This window comes from Athene noctua, chromosome 13 (assembly GCF_965140245.1).
Source record: "Athene noctua chromosome 13, bAthNoc1.hap1.1, whole genome shotgun sequence".
NCBI lineage: Eukaryota > Metazoa > Chordata > Aves > Strigiformes > Strigidae > Athene > Athene noctua.
Window position 1 is genome coordinate 7,777,367 of NC_134049.1, and position 16,933 is coordinate 7,794,299.

The 16,933-nt window shown below is 47.5% G+C and overlaps 1 protein-coding gene across 5 annotated transcripts in view; it reads left to right on the top strand.

The window, feature by feature from the left end:
- The window catches only part of NTRK3 (neurotrophic receptor tyrosine kinase 3), a 215,758-nt gene that overhangs the window by 26,178 nt on the left and 172,647 nt on the right, over positions 1-16,933 (top strand). For all 5 annotated transcript variants that reach the window (XM_074917204.1, XM_074917203.1, XM_074917205.1 and 2 more), the window contains exons 2-3: positions 7,643-7,717; positions 9,056-9,127. In XM_074917204.1, coding sequence (XP_074773305.1) covers positions 7,643-7,717; positions 9,056-9,127 — 147 coding nt within the window. The remainder of the gene's footprint in view (positions 1-7,642; positions 7,718-9,055; positions 9,128-16,933) is intronic.

Genomic DNA, 16,933 nt, shown 5'->3' on the forward strand with positions numbered 1-16,933 from the left:
CTGCTCCCCGTGCCGATGTTGCAGCCCTTGGTAGTTTCCTTCTGAATCTTTTGCACTGTTGCTCATCTCTGATAAATGAAGTTTCTTCAGCACTGGAATGATTTTGGATACCTACCTCAGTTCTTGCTTGGGACCCCCTTGGGCTGCTTTCTCCCAGCACTAGCTGAGTAATAGTGATGGGATATTAAGGAGGGTATTTGTTGTGGTGGGCAGTTGCACTGCTGCCCACAGCACTTCTTCAGCTCTGCTGTCCCACTTGCACCTATTTCTTCCTTTCTGAAAGCGAGCGACTGGGCATAGCTCTTCCTGTGTTGAAAAACCTTGGATGTAGTGTGCGATAATGGGAACATACTGCTTCCTGTGTGCTGCAGCAATCTGTCCGTGCTGGGTCCAGGCAGCCTGCTGTCCTCTAGTAATACTGACACATTGTCCCTGGAAGTGATGCTCTCTGCTTCATAAGTCACCAGCCGGAGCTGGTCCAGGGTGTGGAGGCTGTCCTGGGGTGAGCTGGAGGCTTGGGGGGATCGTAGAAGGAAAACAGGTGAATGCACAAACACGGGACACAGTGCACTCTGTGCCTGAGAGGGGCTCGTGTCCTCGGGGACAAAAGTAAAGCGTGAGGTATTGGTCATGTTTGCACTGCTGACTGTTTAAGTGCGTGCACTTTCCTTCTCCTTTAGGTACAGCTTCTATGCATCCTTATGGAATGCAATGTCTGGAAAAAACATGTGTTTCAGCAGAGCTTAAAGCTGTTTCGCAGGGTATCTTCTACAGTAGGGTGTCTCTATGGCAATCTTGTTAGATAATGCAGCTCTAGCAGGTCTTCTGCACCTAGTGGTTGCTGCTAGCCAGCCTAGGGCCAGGCAGATGATGTCAGGATGAGCATGAGGCTTGTCTGGGCTCATCTGAAAGGTGTCCTGCAGGGGAGTCCTCTCCTCTGAATGCCTTGTGCCTGTGAGTTGCTTGTGTGTAGCAGTTGAGTTTCTCCAGAAAAAGTGTTGAGACACCACACTGCAGTGGCTCGTGCATGGCTGTATCACTTCTATGCCCTCCCCAGCTGGAGACATCGGGGTATTTTTCCTTTGCCCAGCCTTTCTGGAATGGCCTGGTTTGGATCATTGGGTTGGATGTGGCTAGGGCCATGGGATGGGGACTGGGTGCATCCCCCACACGTCCTCTGCAGCACCCACGTACCCCTACATGGCCTTGGCAAGAGGAGCAGATCTGCTAGTGCAGAGGGAGCTGCGTTGCAGTGATGTGTTTTATGATCATTACCTTGACGAATCACAATTACACTGTGAGGTTATGCTCATAATTGTTTCTACAAAGCTGGATTAGCTTTCTCTGCCCCCTTCCCCCCCCCCCCCCCCCCCTCCTTTCCCCACTGACCTCAAATTATTTTTAATGATGCAAAGTTATCCACTGTTGGGGGACTTTTCCATGCACTTTTGGGAAGGGGAAGCCCATGCTTTAAATGGGGAAAACATTGCCCTCATAAGTCTTTATCCAACTGCACTTGCCTTTAATGCTCAGTTACCAATTCACTTTTATAACTTCCATATTGAGGGAATCAAGTCCTTCGTGCCTCTGGTTATTAAATGTATGCGATAAGTGCCTTATAATACTGTGAAAGATGGCCGGTTCCTTTATGGCTTCCTCAGCCCTGCGTGGGGTGCGAGGGATGAATAAAATGAGCTGGCAGTCCCCACCATGGCTGTGCTTTGCCCTGGGGTGCAGGACCTGCACCACTGCCATGGGTTTGCCAGCCTCCAAGGCTTCACATCAACATCTGCAGCACCTCTGCTTGGAGGAGGCAGGTCTTACTGGTCAAGGGCTTTAAGAGATGCCTTCCCTTTATTCCTCCCCTGCAATCAGATTAGTATTAGCATGGTCTGGAGCTGGCATGCCAGGAGGTTTGTTTATAATGCTAAACATATCAGGTAATTGAAAGCCAATGCTTCTGTCTGGATCGTGAGGTATAATATGCCTGGATGATGAATCAATTTTCCTGTTGCTCTGCAACAGAGATGAGTCGAATGCTTTGCTTGCCTTTCCTCTATATATATGTATACATAAATATATATAATTGTGTGTGTGTGTCGGCATGCTGCCTGCTTGCTGGTGAGCAATTTATTCACTGCCCAGCATCCAAACACACGCAGTGGCACTTGCACGGCATGGCTCTAACAGGGATGTGTCATCTGCTCTGGCAGTGAACGGAGCTGATGGCATCCTGATGAAAAGTTGCTCCCCTCTGGTCTGGGCTAGATATAGATTTGGGTAGCATGTGTGTGCACATGCTATATAATACTTGGCACTTATCAAGTGCCTTTTTTAGCTATTGACCGCAGCGCTTGAAAAGCTGAGAGAGATTAGATAAATATTATCCTTGTTGTATGAGGAGGGTGAAGGAAGGCCAGACACATAAAGTAGCCTCAAGCTAATCACTTGGTAAATTGGCATAAGAGCTGTTTTTCACCTCCGCATCATGCATGTGGGACAAAATAACCCTGACTGTGTTTAAATCAGTGGATATTCGAGTCTCCCTTGCTGTATTGGCCCTGGGCTATAAGGGGAGCATGTGGAGCTGTGCAGGCTTGCTGTGCGGTCTCAAGAATGTGACACCAGCCGGTGTTGTCAAACACCACCTTGCGTGGTGTCCTTCTGGGAATGAAAGGAACCATCGTTCCTACAGGGTCAGTGGCTACCGGTCCCCTTCCAGCAAGTGGGGCAAGGTCCTGGTGCTTCTGGAGACCAGCTGAAAGCTAAACCCTGTGACTTGATGACCACATGGCCAACAAGATCGCTGATATCTCTCTGTGTGATGTGGGGGCAAAGACATCTGCTGCCTTACTGGCCTTCACAGGGTGACCTGGGATCTGTGAGTGAGACATGATGCCTGTGAGCTGTGGAGCTGGCAAACAGGGCTTCATGCTTCACAAGTTTTCTATTAACTGGGACACAGCACGCAAGCTGTGGATTGGCCATTGGTCTGACTTCAGTGGTCTACAAGGCTTTCGATAAGTTGTAAAGGCATGGCTGTAGGTACATGGAGGCTGAGATACGATGCAGAGCTGGCCTCCTGAAGTTACCTTTTGTCAGGCTAATCTCGTATCTTGCTTTGGAAAAGTAACTAATATCCTCAGCAGAGATGACTTTGTGGTGAGAGGTTAATATGGCACTGCATTACATCATAAGTGGTTAGTTTTTCTGGAGAAGACACACCTACAATAGCTCAGCTGTTGTAGGTAAAGATAATAGAGAAGCGGTGGTGGAAGGTGTTGAAAAAGGAAATAAGGCTCAGCAAAGTTCCTTGGAGATTGTGTTGGCTTCTGCTTTTGTGGAGGACACTGGCACAAAAGGCAAGAGCATGCTTATGAGCTTTGCTTCTGGCACGGTGCTGGGGCTGTGGAAACACAAGGTGGGGTGAGGATGGCCACGGGGAAGAGCTGCAGTAGCAAAACCAAGAGAGAGTCTGTAATGCAAAGTGGGATGAATACAAATAGGGGTGTAATGGGGCTTTTACTGCCAGCCAGGAAATCATGTCAGTTGGAAACAACCTGGTGGATGGAAGTGCTTTGTATAATGCTCAGTTAGGGGGTAAAAACAAGCCACCAGGCTGATGGGGCTGTGAAAAAAGCCAGTGTGATCTCAGGCTGCAAGTCAGGGTGTTTCCAGTGTAACTGGGGAGTTCCTTGTGCTGTTATACAGGCGAGACCTCCTGGAGACCACTCTGTGTTTTCACTGACTCTTATTCAAGAAAAAGAGACTTAAATAAGCTGATGAAGAAAACAGAGCGCTGTTTTCTAGTACAGTGTCTACCACAGTGGTCCTTCTTGCACAGGTCCCAAAGTGTCAGTGCCGGTCGTGCGGGGTCTGAAACCAGAAACACAATAACCTTGCCAGCAGGACTCTGCCTGAGCGATATATCTGCATCGCTTCTGGGACTTGAGTTAGTATCTCTTCAAGGCACTTGAGACAATTTGCCTTGCACTTCACTGCTTGGTACAGACGCACTGCCTTAGAAGAGCTGGCCTTGTGTAACTTATGATAGCTGGGTGGGTCTGGCTCCTGCTTGTAAAGGAAGGAGGAGGAAATGCCAGGAAAGGATAAGAGCTGATTAAGTGAAGACAGTTTTGATGCAAGAGAAAGTGAATGTAAAATGCTTGTGGGTAAGAAATGAGAAGAGCAGGGGAGTTCTGGTGCAAAGTTTCAGTCTGAGTTGGGAGGGCAGATCCCTAACTACTCCTAAGGTGGACTTTGATCAGTAAAGGTAGCGCTGCAGAGCAAGGAGACTTGGGGCTACCAGGGCCCTCCAAACGGACAACAGGTATGAGAAAGAAGCGAGTATTTAAACAACACACTGTGTGTTGTCTGTCCTGTCCCGTCCCCCCCACACGGAAAAAAGAGAGCAATCTCATCTGTGTTAGTGACGCGGCTCATATGGTCTCAATTAGAAGTTGGAAACAAGTCTAGGTGGATATGGTGAGCACTGCAGGATTTGTGAAGTATGGTATTGGTCTTGAAGCTACTGTGTCTTGCAGAAGAGCGGCTTACCTTAGTAATAACTGAGGAATGCCACAGGAATATATATTTAGAGACATTTACAGAGAGGAGGGAGTAACCCACTGACTGTAATTCATACCTCAATGCCTGATTGCAGAGACCAGGGCAGGGCTGGGAGTTGTCACATCTGTATTTGGCGTGAACCCAGCACCTGTGTTCCTGCCAGGTTAATGAACCGAGGCAGAGGAGAAGGGAAGGTCTCAGTCTTCAACAGCAATTGGGAGGATGTAAGAATTCTAGGGCAAGTAAAATGCTGGAAGGAAAAGAGGGGGAGCTAGTTGAGATACTGAAGGACGTGAAGAGGGACTTAAGCGTTAGGGGTGGAGTTTCTTTGCTTGGTTGGTTTGCTTTCCTGTGCAACCACTGCCAATTTTGCAATCACAGCTTGACTCCGTGAGCTTTCATAATAAGATACATTTCTGTTTTGTTTTTAAACAGGATTCAGGCGAACCCAGCCTGTGCAAAGTTATGCTAGTCTTTCCAAAACAATAGGGAACCGCAAATTGTCTTCCTAGTGTATCTTTGAGGTGCCTGTGAACCAAGGCTGATTTGCCACTTCTAGGAGCAAGGGTGCAACTCCTGTTAAGCTGAAAAATCAGAGAGAAAAAAGGGGAAAAGCCATTTCTGGGAGTCCCTGAGAAGAGAAGTGTCTGTGTAGCTTAAAGGACTGAAAGTCCCTTGCTGACCTGTGCACTTAATTCAAGATGATGCTATTTTCCTGTGCACTCTATGTAAAGCAGCTGCTGGGTTGGGGGATTATTCTATATGTAAGTGTGTGTGTATGTATTTATTTCCACTTGCTGCTTCTCTTGTCTCTCACTTTATGGGTGTAGTGTGTCTATGATAAATAACGTATCAAAGCATATCTGGCTCAGGAAGCTCGTGGGCTTCATTTGGAAGGCTGGAACACAGGTTGTGGAGTTGTTTTTACGGTCTAGTGTGATGTCACTTCTGGGGAGGCTTGGCTATGGGGGCCCTCAAGACCTCTGTACCCCAGTGCTGAGTCATCAGAAAGTCATGCCTGTACATGTTGTTGGGAACAAGCTCCTGTCTTTTTCTGTCTCTTTTAGAGTGCTGCCCACATGGCTTTGAGTGTCAGGTTAAAAATAACCTTGACTTTTTTTAGTGAACATGATCAATAAACCAAGAGCCAATCTGGCTGCTGCCTCCTTCCCAGCTGTGGTTGCTCTGTAGCTCCTGGCACAGGGCTGCTCCACCCCTCCCCAAAGGTCACTGCTTGGATGCTGTAGCCTCAGCATGCCCTGGTGATAAACCCACAGCATCCTGCTTCTTCCCATGTTTGCTCTTTCTCTTGGTGGACCCCCTCTTTTGGTTTGTAGGAGTTGCAGATGGGAAATGTCTTCAACTTGTGCTTCTAGCCTTGCTCAGTTTGGCAATCTTGTGGCTCAGGACCTGAACTCACAGCCCTGCTCTGTCTTGGAAGGGTTTCAGTGAGCCATCGGATCTCTCAACTGACTCCTCCAGTCTGAGTTTTGTTCTGCAAGTGTTCACAGGGACCTTAGATGTTGGCAGGCAATACGAAATGGCTATAATAATGTCCTGTTTCTCATTCTGTCTGGGACACAGGCAATCCAAGCTGATGAGCAGGTCATTGAGGATGAACCGTAACTTACACTGTCATGCAGCAGCCGGTTGGGAGCTTATGCTGTGTCCTTACTCTAACCCCTCCGGGTATGCAGACAATTATGGAACATGTGGAAAGCAGAGGTGACTCTTGCGGGTCTCTGCTTTTCTTGGATCTGCATGGTGAGAGCAGAGAAACATGTTTAGATTTAGTCCAGGCTTTGTATTTTTCTTCCTTGAGCTGGATGGTGTTTGGGCTAGGGTTCAAATAGGTCTGTATACTTCTGTCACGCTAATTCATCTGTTCTTATGCAAGCACAAGGCGTAGCAAGTGCTGGAGGAGGAACTTGTGACCCCTGTGACTGTTCTGGAAGTGGTCAAAGGTCCCTCTTCTTCTTACTTACCCTCCGGACCATCACGCGGGGTCCTGAAAACTTCTTGTCTAGAATCATAGGATCACGGGATAGTTTTCAGTGTTGGCTTATCACCCCAACCCTGCATCACTTGGAAATGTTTCCCCTCTCCAGGGCCAAGTCCAAAGCCAACTATTGCATCAAGGCAGATGTGAGCTTGGGTGCACGTGTTCATAACCTTTGAAGTTGGTCTTCTTTCGCATATTGTCTAAGGGGACCAGCCAGATGTTTTCCCCCCTCTTGGTTTGCTTTGAGAGGAACACCTCCACCTGCTCCCCAGCAAAGACCCTCTTGAATATATTTGTGCTTTCTGGTGGGAGAGTGTCCAAGTTTAATCTGGGAGAAAGCCTGAATTGGCCAGGGACTGCCTGGGGGATGACTGAGCTCCTTCCCCACCATGCAGCACTGCAGCTTGTTAGCAGAGGCCAGTGGCTGCAGCCAGCTGGTCACGCTGCTGCCAGCATCACTCCTGTGCTGCCAATAACAGGGGACCCCATTCTCTGGGGCTGTTGATCTGTCACCTTCCTCGGGCTCTAATATTTACTGAATAATGCTCCCACGGTGACAGATCTATTTCTGGTTTTGTTCTCTATAACATACCTGCCAGAGTGCCCCGGGTGACTGAGGAATTTATAATAAAGGCACAGTTTCCAAACTAAGTTTGGTGCTCTCCTGCCTGCAGAATTTCTAGCCAAGAAAGACTAGGACACTGTTTGTCCACCTCACTAAGAGACTGGGTAAATATAGAACTACATTTTTTTTCCATTTAAGCCCTAAGTTTTTGTCGAGAGGTTTTATTTGCTTTCACTCCTTTTGCATGAGCCTTCTCGATTGTGTCTTTATTTCACTGATATGTGCAGTGAGGTGCAGAGAAGGGCAATGAATTGGGCAAGGATGTTCACTGGTGCAGTTGCACATTCCATGTGTAAAATCACATTATTTGTCTTTTCCAAAATGCTGGGAAAACAGAGTGGGGCTGGGTGTTATGGCATGAGAAACTCCCTCTGTGTGCCATTCCCTGCCCGGGCAGAGTAATCATCTGGTGGTGCCACAGCTGAACCTTTCCTTATTCTCCACAGACACATAGAGAACTGGAAGAACTTGCAGACGCTGAATGCTGTTGACATGGAGCTGTACACGGGACTCCAGAGGCTGTGAGTATGTCCCGTGTGTTGGGGAGGAGAACAGCACTGGGCAGCCCCTTCCAGCAAAGGGTTGTGGCTTCCCAACTTCCACAGTCTCCACACTGTGGTGTTCAGAGCCTGTTTAAGCTACTGGCTCTGCTGAATTTTGCAATGAGACTCCACAAAATGGAGATGAAGTGCTTTTTGGTCCTTGCTGGCTCTGTGAGAAGGAAGATTGCTAGCTCCTGACAGCTTTGTCAGCACACATCAGCCCTGACCTCTTCTCCCCCGCTGTTCTGGTTCTGGGCTTGTGCGTTGTTCTGACTCATTTCAGCCCCATAATGCAAAATTCCAGCTGTCTCTGCTGATCCTTCACTGCTGGGCTGTTGGTCCTCATTTAGTGCAGTCACCATCACAGTGGTACCGCATGATAAAGGAGTTGCATCTCCCTGCACGACCCTCCAAGCGCTAGGAGAGGTCAACTCTGTGTGTCATGCAGGGGAAACTGAGGTCCCTGAGATTGAAGGGACTTCCCAAGTGCATGGGAAGCCTGGCCACGTGATGATGCCAGCCAATCTCTTAATTCCCCCTCTTGCATCCTCCCGGAGCTGGGAGCAACGCCTCCTGGGTGCTGCTTGTGAGAGATGCACAATGTTGCTCAGGGTTAACTGGAGACTCTGCTAATGTGTTTTGCTGGGATTTTTGTTGGGTATAACTTGCCTGCAGGCTGGAGGAGAGGTGTACATTGCTGAGAAGTCGATAACCAGACCCCAGCAAGCTGCACGCACCTTGTAAGCAGGCTGGTTGCTGTTCTCATCTCACCTAAGAATGCAGCAATGAAGTCAGGTGCACTTTTGTCTGCAGCAGATGTTAATAAACCTTGGTCATAGTGCCTGCTTCAAAACAGGGTGGGAAGAGGACTCTCCCTTCAATGTTCATAACTTCCCGTGCAAAATACACCCCTCCCTATCATTAATGATAAGCAGAAAGGTTTCCTCTTGGGTTTGAGGGAGCGGAGATAGTGGTGCTGGGGGTTAGGTTTGCTGTGGGGCCAGGCAGTGCTGCTCATGAAGGTGGAGGCAGGAGAGAGGAGCAGGAGATGCTCCAGACCACTGCAGCAAGCCTCGTGGATGTGGGGAGAGAGTCTTGCTCAGCAGCTGCTCTGAGCTGAGGCTTTGCTCTCACCATATCAGATGAAGCTGAAAATCCCAATTTCCTCTTTGTAACTCATAGAGGCTGTCTGGGGAGACATGTGCCTCTGGTGGGGGGGCACCGCAGGGCTCCTAGTACACTTCAGGTGCTGAATGCAAGGTTTTAGAGCAGTCATCACCCTGGACTCCATCGCTGCCCTTCTGCATCTCTTTGCAGGACAATCAGGAACTCAGGACTACGAAACATCCAGCCACGCGCCTTTGCCAAGAACCCTCACCTGCGCTACATGTGAGTGCCGGCAGCTCCTGCCCCCTTTTCCCTCTACTCTCTGTGGGTCCCCAAAGTGCCTGTTGGAAGAGCAATGGGAGGGGAGGGGGATGCTGATGGGGAGAGGCTGGGAGAGATGGTAAAGGGGGTAAAAGTTAAAAGTGAAGGTGCAGGGAAAGGCAGTGAGCCCTGATGCAGGATGGGGTGAGCTCCTGCAGGGCAGCTGATGGGTTTCAGTGTCTGTCCCAGCTTCAGCTGCCGCTCTAACGAGTGCTTGCATTGTTAGCAGCCTTGCTGTGGCTGATGCACGTTTCCCTTTCTGCAGAGTTCTGGGGGTGGCCGCATGCCCCAGCACACTGCCGGAGCCTGCCCCACTCATTAGCTGTTAAACAGATACTTTTCCAGCATGAAGGGGTTGTGGCGTAGGACTGCCAGCTCTGCTCCTAATTATGGACTTCTTAAACTGGTGTCTGCAGCGAGCCTGGCGTAGGGATGCTTTGTGCCAGAGAGACTGGAGGCCTGTTATCATGGGACATTGCATAATTGTCCAGCTGCTGGGGCATCGTTAGCCACCAGGTACATCTCCTGGGGAATTCCCCCATCCTTGAGGCCAAGGGCACTGATTTCTTTTCTGGATAGATATGTATTTACTTTTCCCAAGGCGATAAAGGAAAGCCTGAATTTCAGGCCAGTGTGCAAGGTGCTTGAAATATCTTGTCAAAGTGACTGTGTCAGAGATGAAACCCCTCTCAGCTCCAGTATAGATCTAAAAGGTGAAAAGGGCTTGGTGAGAGGCCCTGACCTTGGGCATGAGCTGATGGGCTGGATGGAAAGTGTGTGTATCCTGCTTTTTGGAAACCAATGATAGTGGCTTCTTTCATGAAAAATGGCCATAGTGCACATCTGTTTGAGTCTGCAGATGCATGCAGGCATGTTCCTGGTGGAGGGAGATAGGTGTGACCTACAGAGCAGGATAGATTTGTCTTTTGATGTCTGCTCAGAGATGATGTGAACTGAAAAACCCCAAAAGCTTCCTTTTTGGAAAACCAGTTACAGTTGCTAAGTGACGGTAAAGTACTTACTAAATAGGAGATCTGCAGTACCAAAGGGCATGAATAGTTAAGGGCATTGTGAACAAGCATGGAGACTTTTTGAGTTTAGAGAAGTGCTACTCCGTTGTAATAAACCCTTCTTAATGCTGACCATTGGGATTTTCCTGATTTCTGCACTTTATTATTTTGACTTGCAGCATTTGTTTTCTGTAGTTGGTTGTTACTAGGTAGAGTTCTCTCAGAATACCTCTTTCAATTGATTTCCTTTTTTTTTGGGGGGGAAGGGGATGTTGTTTGTCAATTGTGCAGTTGCTGTTTATGTATCTAGCAGATAAAATGAATAACATTTGATTCTTGATGAAATTAATTAGGATGTCGTAGGAGTTTAGAAGGCCGTGTAGGCTCGTTTTGAGGCTGAATGTGTTGTTAATGTGTACACGTGCAATTGCTGCTGCTTTTTCCAAAAGTGTTTGTTTTTGTCTTTTGAGATTACTTTTGAGATTGGAAAAAAAACCCACATCCATCTTGTGTCAAGAGTTAAGGTTTGTATGTGGTGATGAAATATGTGTTTGTTTACTGCTTGGTCCATGTAAGATTGATCATGTTCTTAACATCTTGCTTTTCTTGCCTTTTGAAGCTCGAGGCAAGTAAGTATATTATTTGGTTAGTGTTCGCCAGTGGGTTTTGATACTGTTCCTTGGAGAGTGGATGTTTGCAAGGTGGATGCTCCTCACGGCGGATGCTGGGCACCTGGGGATGGAGCCCTGGTGCTTTTGGGGGACGGTGGCTCCCTTCTGCTCCCCAGAGGCTCTTGGACCACAGTGCTGCTGCTCCCTTGCAGTCCGACTGATTTTTCTGGGATTTTTTTTCCCTGATGGGTGGAGCGAGGTGGCTCCCAAGGCTTTTGCACAACCTGGCAAGCACCTGATGCCAGCTGGGGTCCACTCTGTGGCCATGACACCGTGCAAGTGCATCGGTGTGTCTCCTTGGCTGCTCTGCAGCTGCTGCCTCCAGGGGAGCTTGGCTTGCTGAAGGCCTGACATTTTCTGCAGCCGCTGCACGTAGGAGCCAGGGATAAAAGGATTAATGGAAATGTCACTCTGCTGTAAGTCTTGGGCTGCTGTAACCATGTACAGTAGCTAGCAGGGGCAAGGGATACTGTCCCAATCCCCTTGTGGCAGGGCTGGCTGCAGCTGGATGGGTGCGGGGCTGGGGACGATGGGATGGTGTGCTTAAGGCTTGTTGAGTTACTGCTACACGTTATTGCTGCTGCTCTCTGGTTTTACTTTGCTGGCTGTTTGGATGGTTGCAGGTGGAGTGGAGTCAATAAGATGTCAAATGTGTCTAATACATGACAGAGTTTTCACTGCCAGGGAAGGCTGGCACAGGGTGGTGGGGACCCTGGGCTGGACCTTTGCAGGGTGCTACATGCTGGGTCTGAGCAGTGGCAGGCATTTTTCCACGTGAAGCTCGTGTACAAATTGTGAGGACTCAAAAGCTGTTTTTTTCCCTCTCCTTCCCCATGCGGGGTTAAATCCCAGCCTCCTGCTGAAGCTTTTCTCCCAGTGCCTTTCATCAAGGTTTCCTCCTCTCAGATGGGCCAGATAGCTCTGCCTTCTCCCAGCAACTTCTATTTCTGGCCCTTCCTCTGTGCACACGCTTGTCTTCAGACCCCAGCTGTGCAATCACAAGCAGATCACTTATCCCAGCTCTAATTGCAGAAGCTCAGGTTTGTGGGGGTTTAAGATGATGGTTCTGGATGAAGTTTGTCTTCAGTTTTTTCCCCCTTCCGCATCCCAGAGTCAGGGAAGAAAGGAGAGAAAACCATGAAGGGGGGTTTTCAGCATTCAGCTGTCCAAGTGTTAGACCTCAAAGTGCTCCAAAGTACAGCCTGGCAGGGTCATGACTGCTCTTTAAGGTTTGAAATTAGCTGTGTAAGTGTAAGGGGCTTGAGGCCAGCCTAATCAGTGGAGAAGTAGTGGGTGATGGGGAACCAGACATGTGGATCTAGAAATAGCTTTGGTTCCCTCTTCCCTCTCCTTGAATGAGGAGAGTTAGGACTCCATGGCTTGTCTGATCGTCGGTGCTGTGAAGCCTATCACTGCTACAGAGGCAATTGCTCCAAAATATAACAGTGGGTTTTGCAACATGGATCTGCCTCTTCTGCTTGGAATTGGGTTGAGGCAGTTAAAACCTTCTAGCACAAGTGCTGGCTGGATGTTGAATGGGTATGGATGTGGGTCCGATTGAAACTGGATATCATCCAGTGTCATTTTGTTCTCTCACTGGAAGTCTTCTCACTGGACAAAGTTGCATTGGTGTGTTCTTGGTCCCATTTTTGTGCAGCTTTGACAGCCTTTGGTTAATACGAAGAAGGTCCTGGAGAACACTGTGCACTGGATGGGAGGACCAGTAGGTCTAGGCTGTGGAAAACAGCCCGTGCAGCCAAGATTTGTGGAAGTTAGTGTTATCAGGTGATGCAAGTGAATGTGGAAAATGTTTGCTCTTGACAGAAAATGTCCATTGGCTTGAAGATGGTACAAGAAAACTTTAGGATGATACGGTTCTAAATTTGAGACATAAAAACCATCTGAATACATATTTACTATGTCTCTGTGTTTAGCACAGCTTATTGAGGAAAGTCTTTCATGCTCTGTCATTTTAATAACACTGGAATGCTTTGGACAGTTTATTTGAATTTGATGAAGGTTTACAAGTCATGAGGATATCAAGTTCCTACACCTATCATGAAAACAGGCAGAGGAATATTAAAGAGAGTTTGTTGTAGTGCCTTGTGGGGAAGAGTACAACATTATCACATTCCCTGTTAGGTGCGGGGAAGTCCCCAGGACAGCTCAGCTTCACCGTGCACAGGAGAGGACAGGACTCATTACTGCTGGCCAGAGTGTCCAGCTTTGCTGGCTGTGGGATAGTAGAGCTGTGCATGTGAGAGAGTAGGTTCCCAGCAGGTTGTGCCTAGAGTTAGGCAAGTTGACATCTGTGGTGCCTGAGTCCCACTTTATTGGGAAGCAGACACTTAAGAGACTGTGATTTCCTCTAAATGCTTTCCTGGGTGGCTGCGTACTCAGTCAGCTAGTCAGGAAGCACTGCCTTGTATTTGCAGAAGGTAATTGTGCACACCTTATTTATTGTGTAGTAAAGAAAACAAATTAAGGCTGTGTAATTATAGAGACAGGCACACTTTTAAATAAGGCTCAAGTAGTCAGATTTCTATTTAGAAAATTAATAATTGCCATTTCTGTCTGCATTCAGAGGCTATTCTTAAACTGTCTTCTGGAGGTTTATACATGTTCTAAATTGTTTTGTGGGCTGGCCAAGACACAGCTCTTGTCAAAGATCTCTCTTAGAGTTGCCTGCCACACTAAGGATGGGGTTGAAGATCAAGCTTTCTCTTCCAGTCTTCACTCAAGGGTGTTAAAGACGGAGACCCTGAAGTGCTTTGTGCTGAGTGTAACTGGGGTTTGAGTGTGGCATGGTCAGATCACCTTCTGTTCCACAGGCATTTTTATCTCTGTGATCCTGTCAGTCTTCCTCTCAAAAATGAGGATTAGGAAGGATCTGGAAGGTGCTAGCAGGAATGCGCAGGGACCTGCTTTTCCTGGTGAAAGTCAGAGCTGGCTTATCTATGGGCTTGTTTTCATAGACAGAGCCGAGCTGTGTTTAATCTGGAGCCTCTTAGAACCTCCTCTGTAGGTTGTGGTGTCCTGGCTGGGTTCATGACAGTCGTGCAGTGTCATGTGAACAGATACCCTGGTATTGGATGTAGTTTGTAGCTTTGGCATGGGAATTACCAGACATGTATTATGGTTTTGGGGTTTGATAGGAAAGAAACTGGGCTGCATTCCCTGAAAAGTGAGGTGGCCGAGGCAGCACAGGGTTGGTGAATCGTGCTCTGCCCTCTTCAGTGCTGTTTCAGGACAGCACTTCAAGCCCTACAGCAGCTGAGGCCCGTGTGCTTTTGAAGAGCTGCAGGCAACCGTTTTGCAAGGCTGGCAAGGTTCACCTTCTTTGCTCATGTCTGGGAGCTTGATCGAGATCTTACACTAAATAAAGAAATAAACAAAGTAGCAGACATTGAATTATTGAAAGTATAGCACTGTTCCCTCTCTGTCATGACTTGAGGGTCATTTCCACCTGCTTTGTAGTTAATGATCTATTGCCTTGCTCTGAAAGAGCCATTCTTCTATACAGAGCAGGGTTAAACTCTCCCTTTTGCTCTCTTACTGTAACCAGTTCTAGGCCCTGGTGTCAATCTCTGCTTGATTCTGCATGTCCTATTACCCTTCCTTCTACTTCTTGAAGACTTCTCCCTGATGATTTTGTCCTTTCATCACTGCACTACTGTCACACCCATCCTGACAGTCTCCTCCTAACCCAAACTGTCATCTGTTAATTGCTCTTGATTTCCCATCCATACTCTTGATCAGTGCAGCCTAACAAGTCTGTGTGTATTAGCTGGGGCACAGTAAATGACTGTATGTGAGCACTTAGTTCACTGGGAGGGTGAAGTAAAATGCATTTACCTAAACCACCTTCTTGATAGTTCAATGTGATTTATTTTGCATTTGCAAAGGGCTAAATAGAAACTGAATTCCTCCATGAATATAGGCAAAATAAGAAGTATGAGAAAGATTTGAACAGCCTTTGATTTGTTAGGTGAATGTTCCTTTACTATCTCTAATCAAGTAGGCAGTTTGGATACCCTTTGATTTCCATTTGTACTTGAAGGATGTTCCTGTTCCAACCCCTTCTAGGAGCAAACATTTGTGCTGCAAATTACTCAGGGAGGCATTTTCCCCTGCGTGTCTCTTCTATGGAATGCTTGGCATGCTTATAGCACAGTCACTAAAATAAACAGCAGTAACATCTCCTCCGCTCCCATAGACTTTCCTATTCTCTCCCTCATCTGCTTTGTCCCCTGGATGCCAGTGTAGCACAGGACCTTGCTGATAGGCTAATCAGCAGCAGTGGTTTGATGGCATGTTTATTCCCAGTTACCACAGATAACCGATAAGCAGTTAACTGCAGCTATTCCTTTTTCTGCAGTGGCAGAGGTAGGTCTTGTGTTTTACCAGCTGTTGTGCCCAAGGCCAGAGGAGAGAGCAGTTCCCTGCAGGACTGTGGCTTTTCTTCAGGCTGGGTTGAAATGATTTGACCTGCATTCAGAGGGACGGGTAACTAATTCCTAGCTGCAGGCTGCTTCGCTTAGCTGTGGAGAGGTTTCATTGTAGTGTAATAGGAGGCAGAGTGGCAAGTTTGTGACTGCTGTACTCCAGCAGGACCTGGGAAAGAAAGTTTCCAACTCGAGCACTGTGCACCTTGTGGCAAGACTTGTCCTGCCTCAGTTCCCTGTCTGAAAACCTGGAATTAATAACATTTGTTTTCTCAGCTTTTATTTGATCTATTTGCAGCATAACGCCTTGTATGGTTTCTAGTGAAACCTGGACTTGAATTGTGGGATGCTGTTGCAATGTAAGATGAGGTATAATAAGGCTATCACAAATATTTGTTGCCTGCTCAGTTTCTTACATTATGCCTATCACTCTGGTACCTGGGCTCTCGGGGTTTTGATGTGGCTTTGTCTCTCCTTTCTTCCTTTGAAATGTTGAGATGTTCTTTCCAGCTGCCTTTTGTGCCTATAAGACTCATTTCCCTTTCTAAAGTTTGATCGATTGTCTTCCGGCAGACATGTGAAATGAGCAACTGTGTGGTTTTTCCCACCCCCTCTTTAAAAAAGGCAGTGGACAATGTTTGGGATGTTTAGAATGAGGCTGTTCTTACCTGAGTGTGTGTGTTTATGTGTCTTATTACAAGCCTTGTTTCAGGATTGGGGTAAAATATGAACTTCTAGACAAGTTCAGTGATTTGGGGGGCTCATCCTCTATGGCATGGTCCTTGCTGTGCAACAGTGGCCTGATGGATGTCTTGTTGTGAGCTTCCTTTCAAAGAGAGGCCAACCATTCCTCTTGGATGTGATCCTGAAGATGAGGTGTAGTTGCGTCTTAGTTAAACCTCACCAGGTCTCTGAGATCACCAGCAGCGTAGAATGAATTGATTTCTGGAGATTTGGGCATGACGAGGATTGGATCTTGTTCCTAGGCTTCTGAGGTCACTGCAGCATGGAGGTACTCCAGAAACAGCCTCTGGCTGTCCCTTTTACTTGCTCCCCAAACTCTGTGGCTCGGCTGATCAGATGTGGTGCAAGGCATGTCTTACCTGCCTATGCCAGTGTGAGAGGTGCTGCACAGGGAGAATGACCCTCCCCAAGAAGGACCTGAGGACATGAAAACCTGCTTGAAAGCTGCTGGGGGAGGGAGCTGAACAATCGTGGCAGGATGAGTGAAAGTAAAGTGACTGCACAAGTTATCTCACCTGGGATTTTTCTTTCCATGATGCTGGTTTGTTAACACTATGATTGCAGGGCTGATTTTCCCTTTTTAATGTACAGGCAGTAAGCACTAGGGCAGAAAAATAGAAACGTTAAAATCATATGTTATTTGAGCAATAAGATATGACTGGGCATGAATGATGGGACATTAATTCATGATGGTGTGCGACTAGGCAAGAATTTTAATGTCTTAAGTTAGGCAGTCATGTGTTTTATTGGAATTATAAAATTTTATTAGAAAACTGGATGAGGGGGTGGAGTTTCCCACCAACCCCCTCCCCTCATTTGTATTTGTGAAGGGATGAACCGTGAATTATGGCACCTGCAGGAGACGTGGGATATTTACATGGCTGCCCTAAGAGCCAG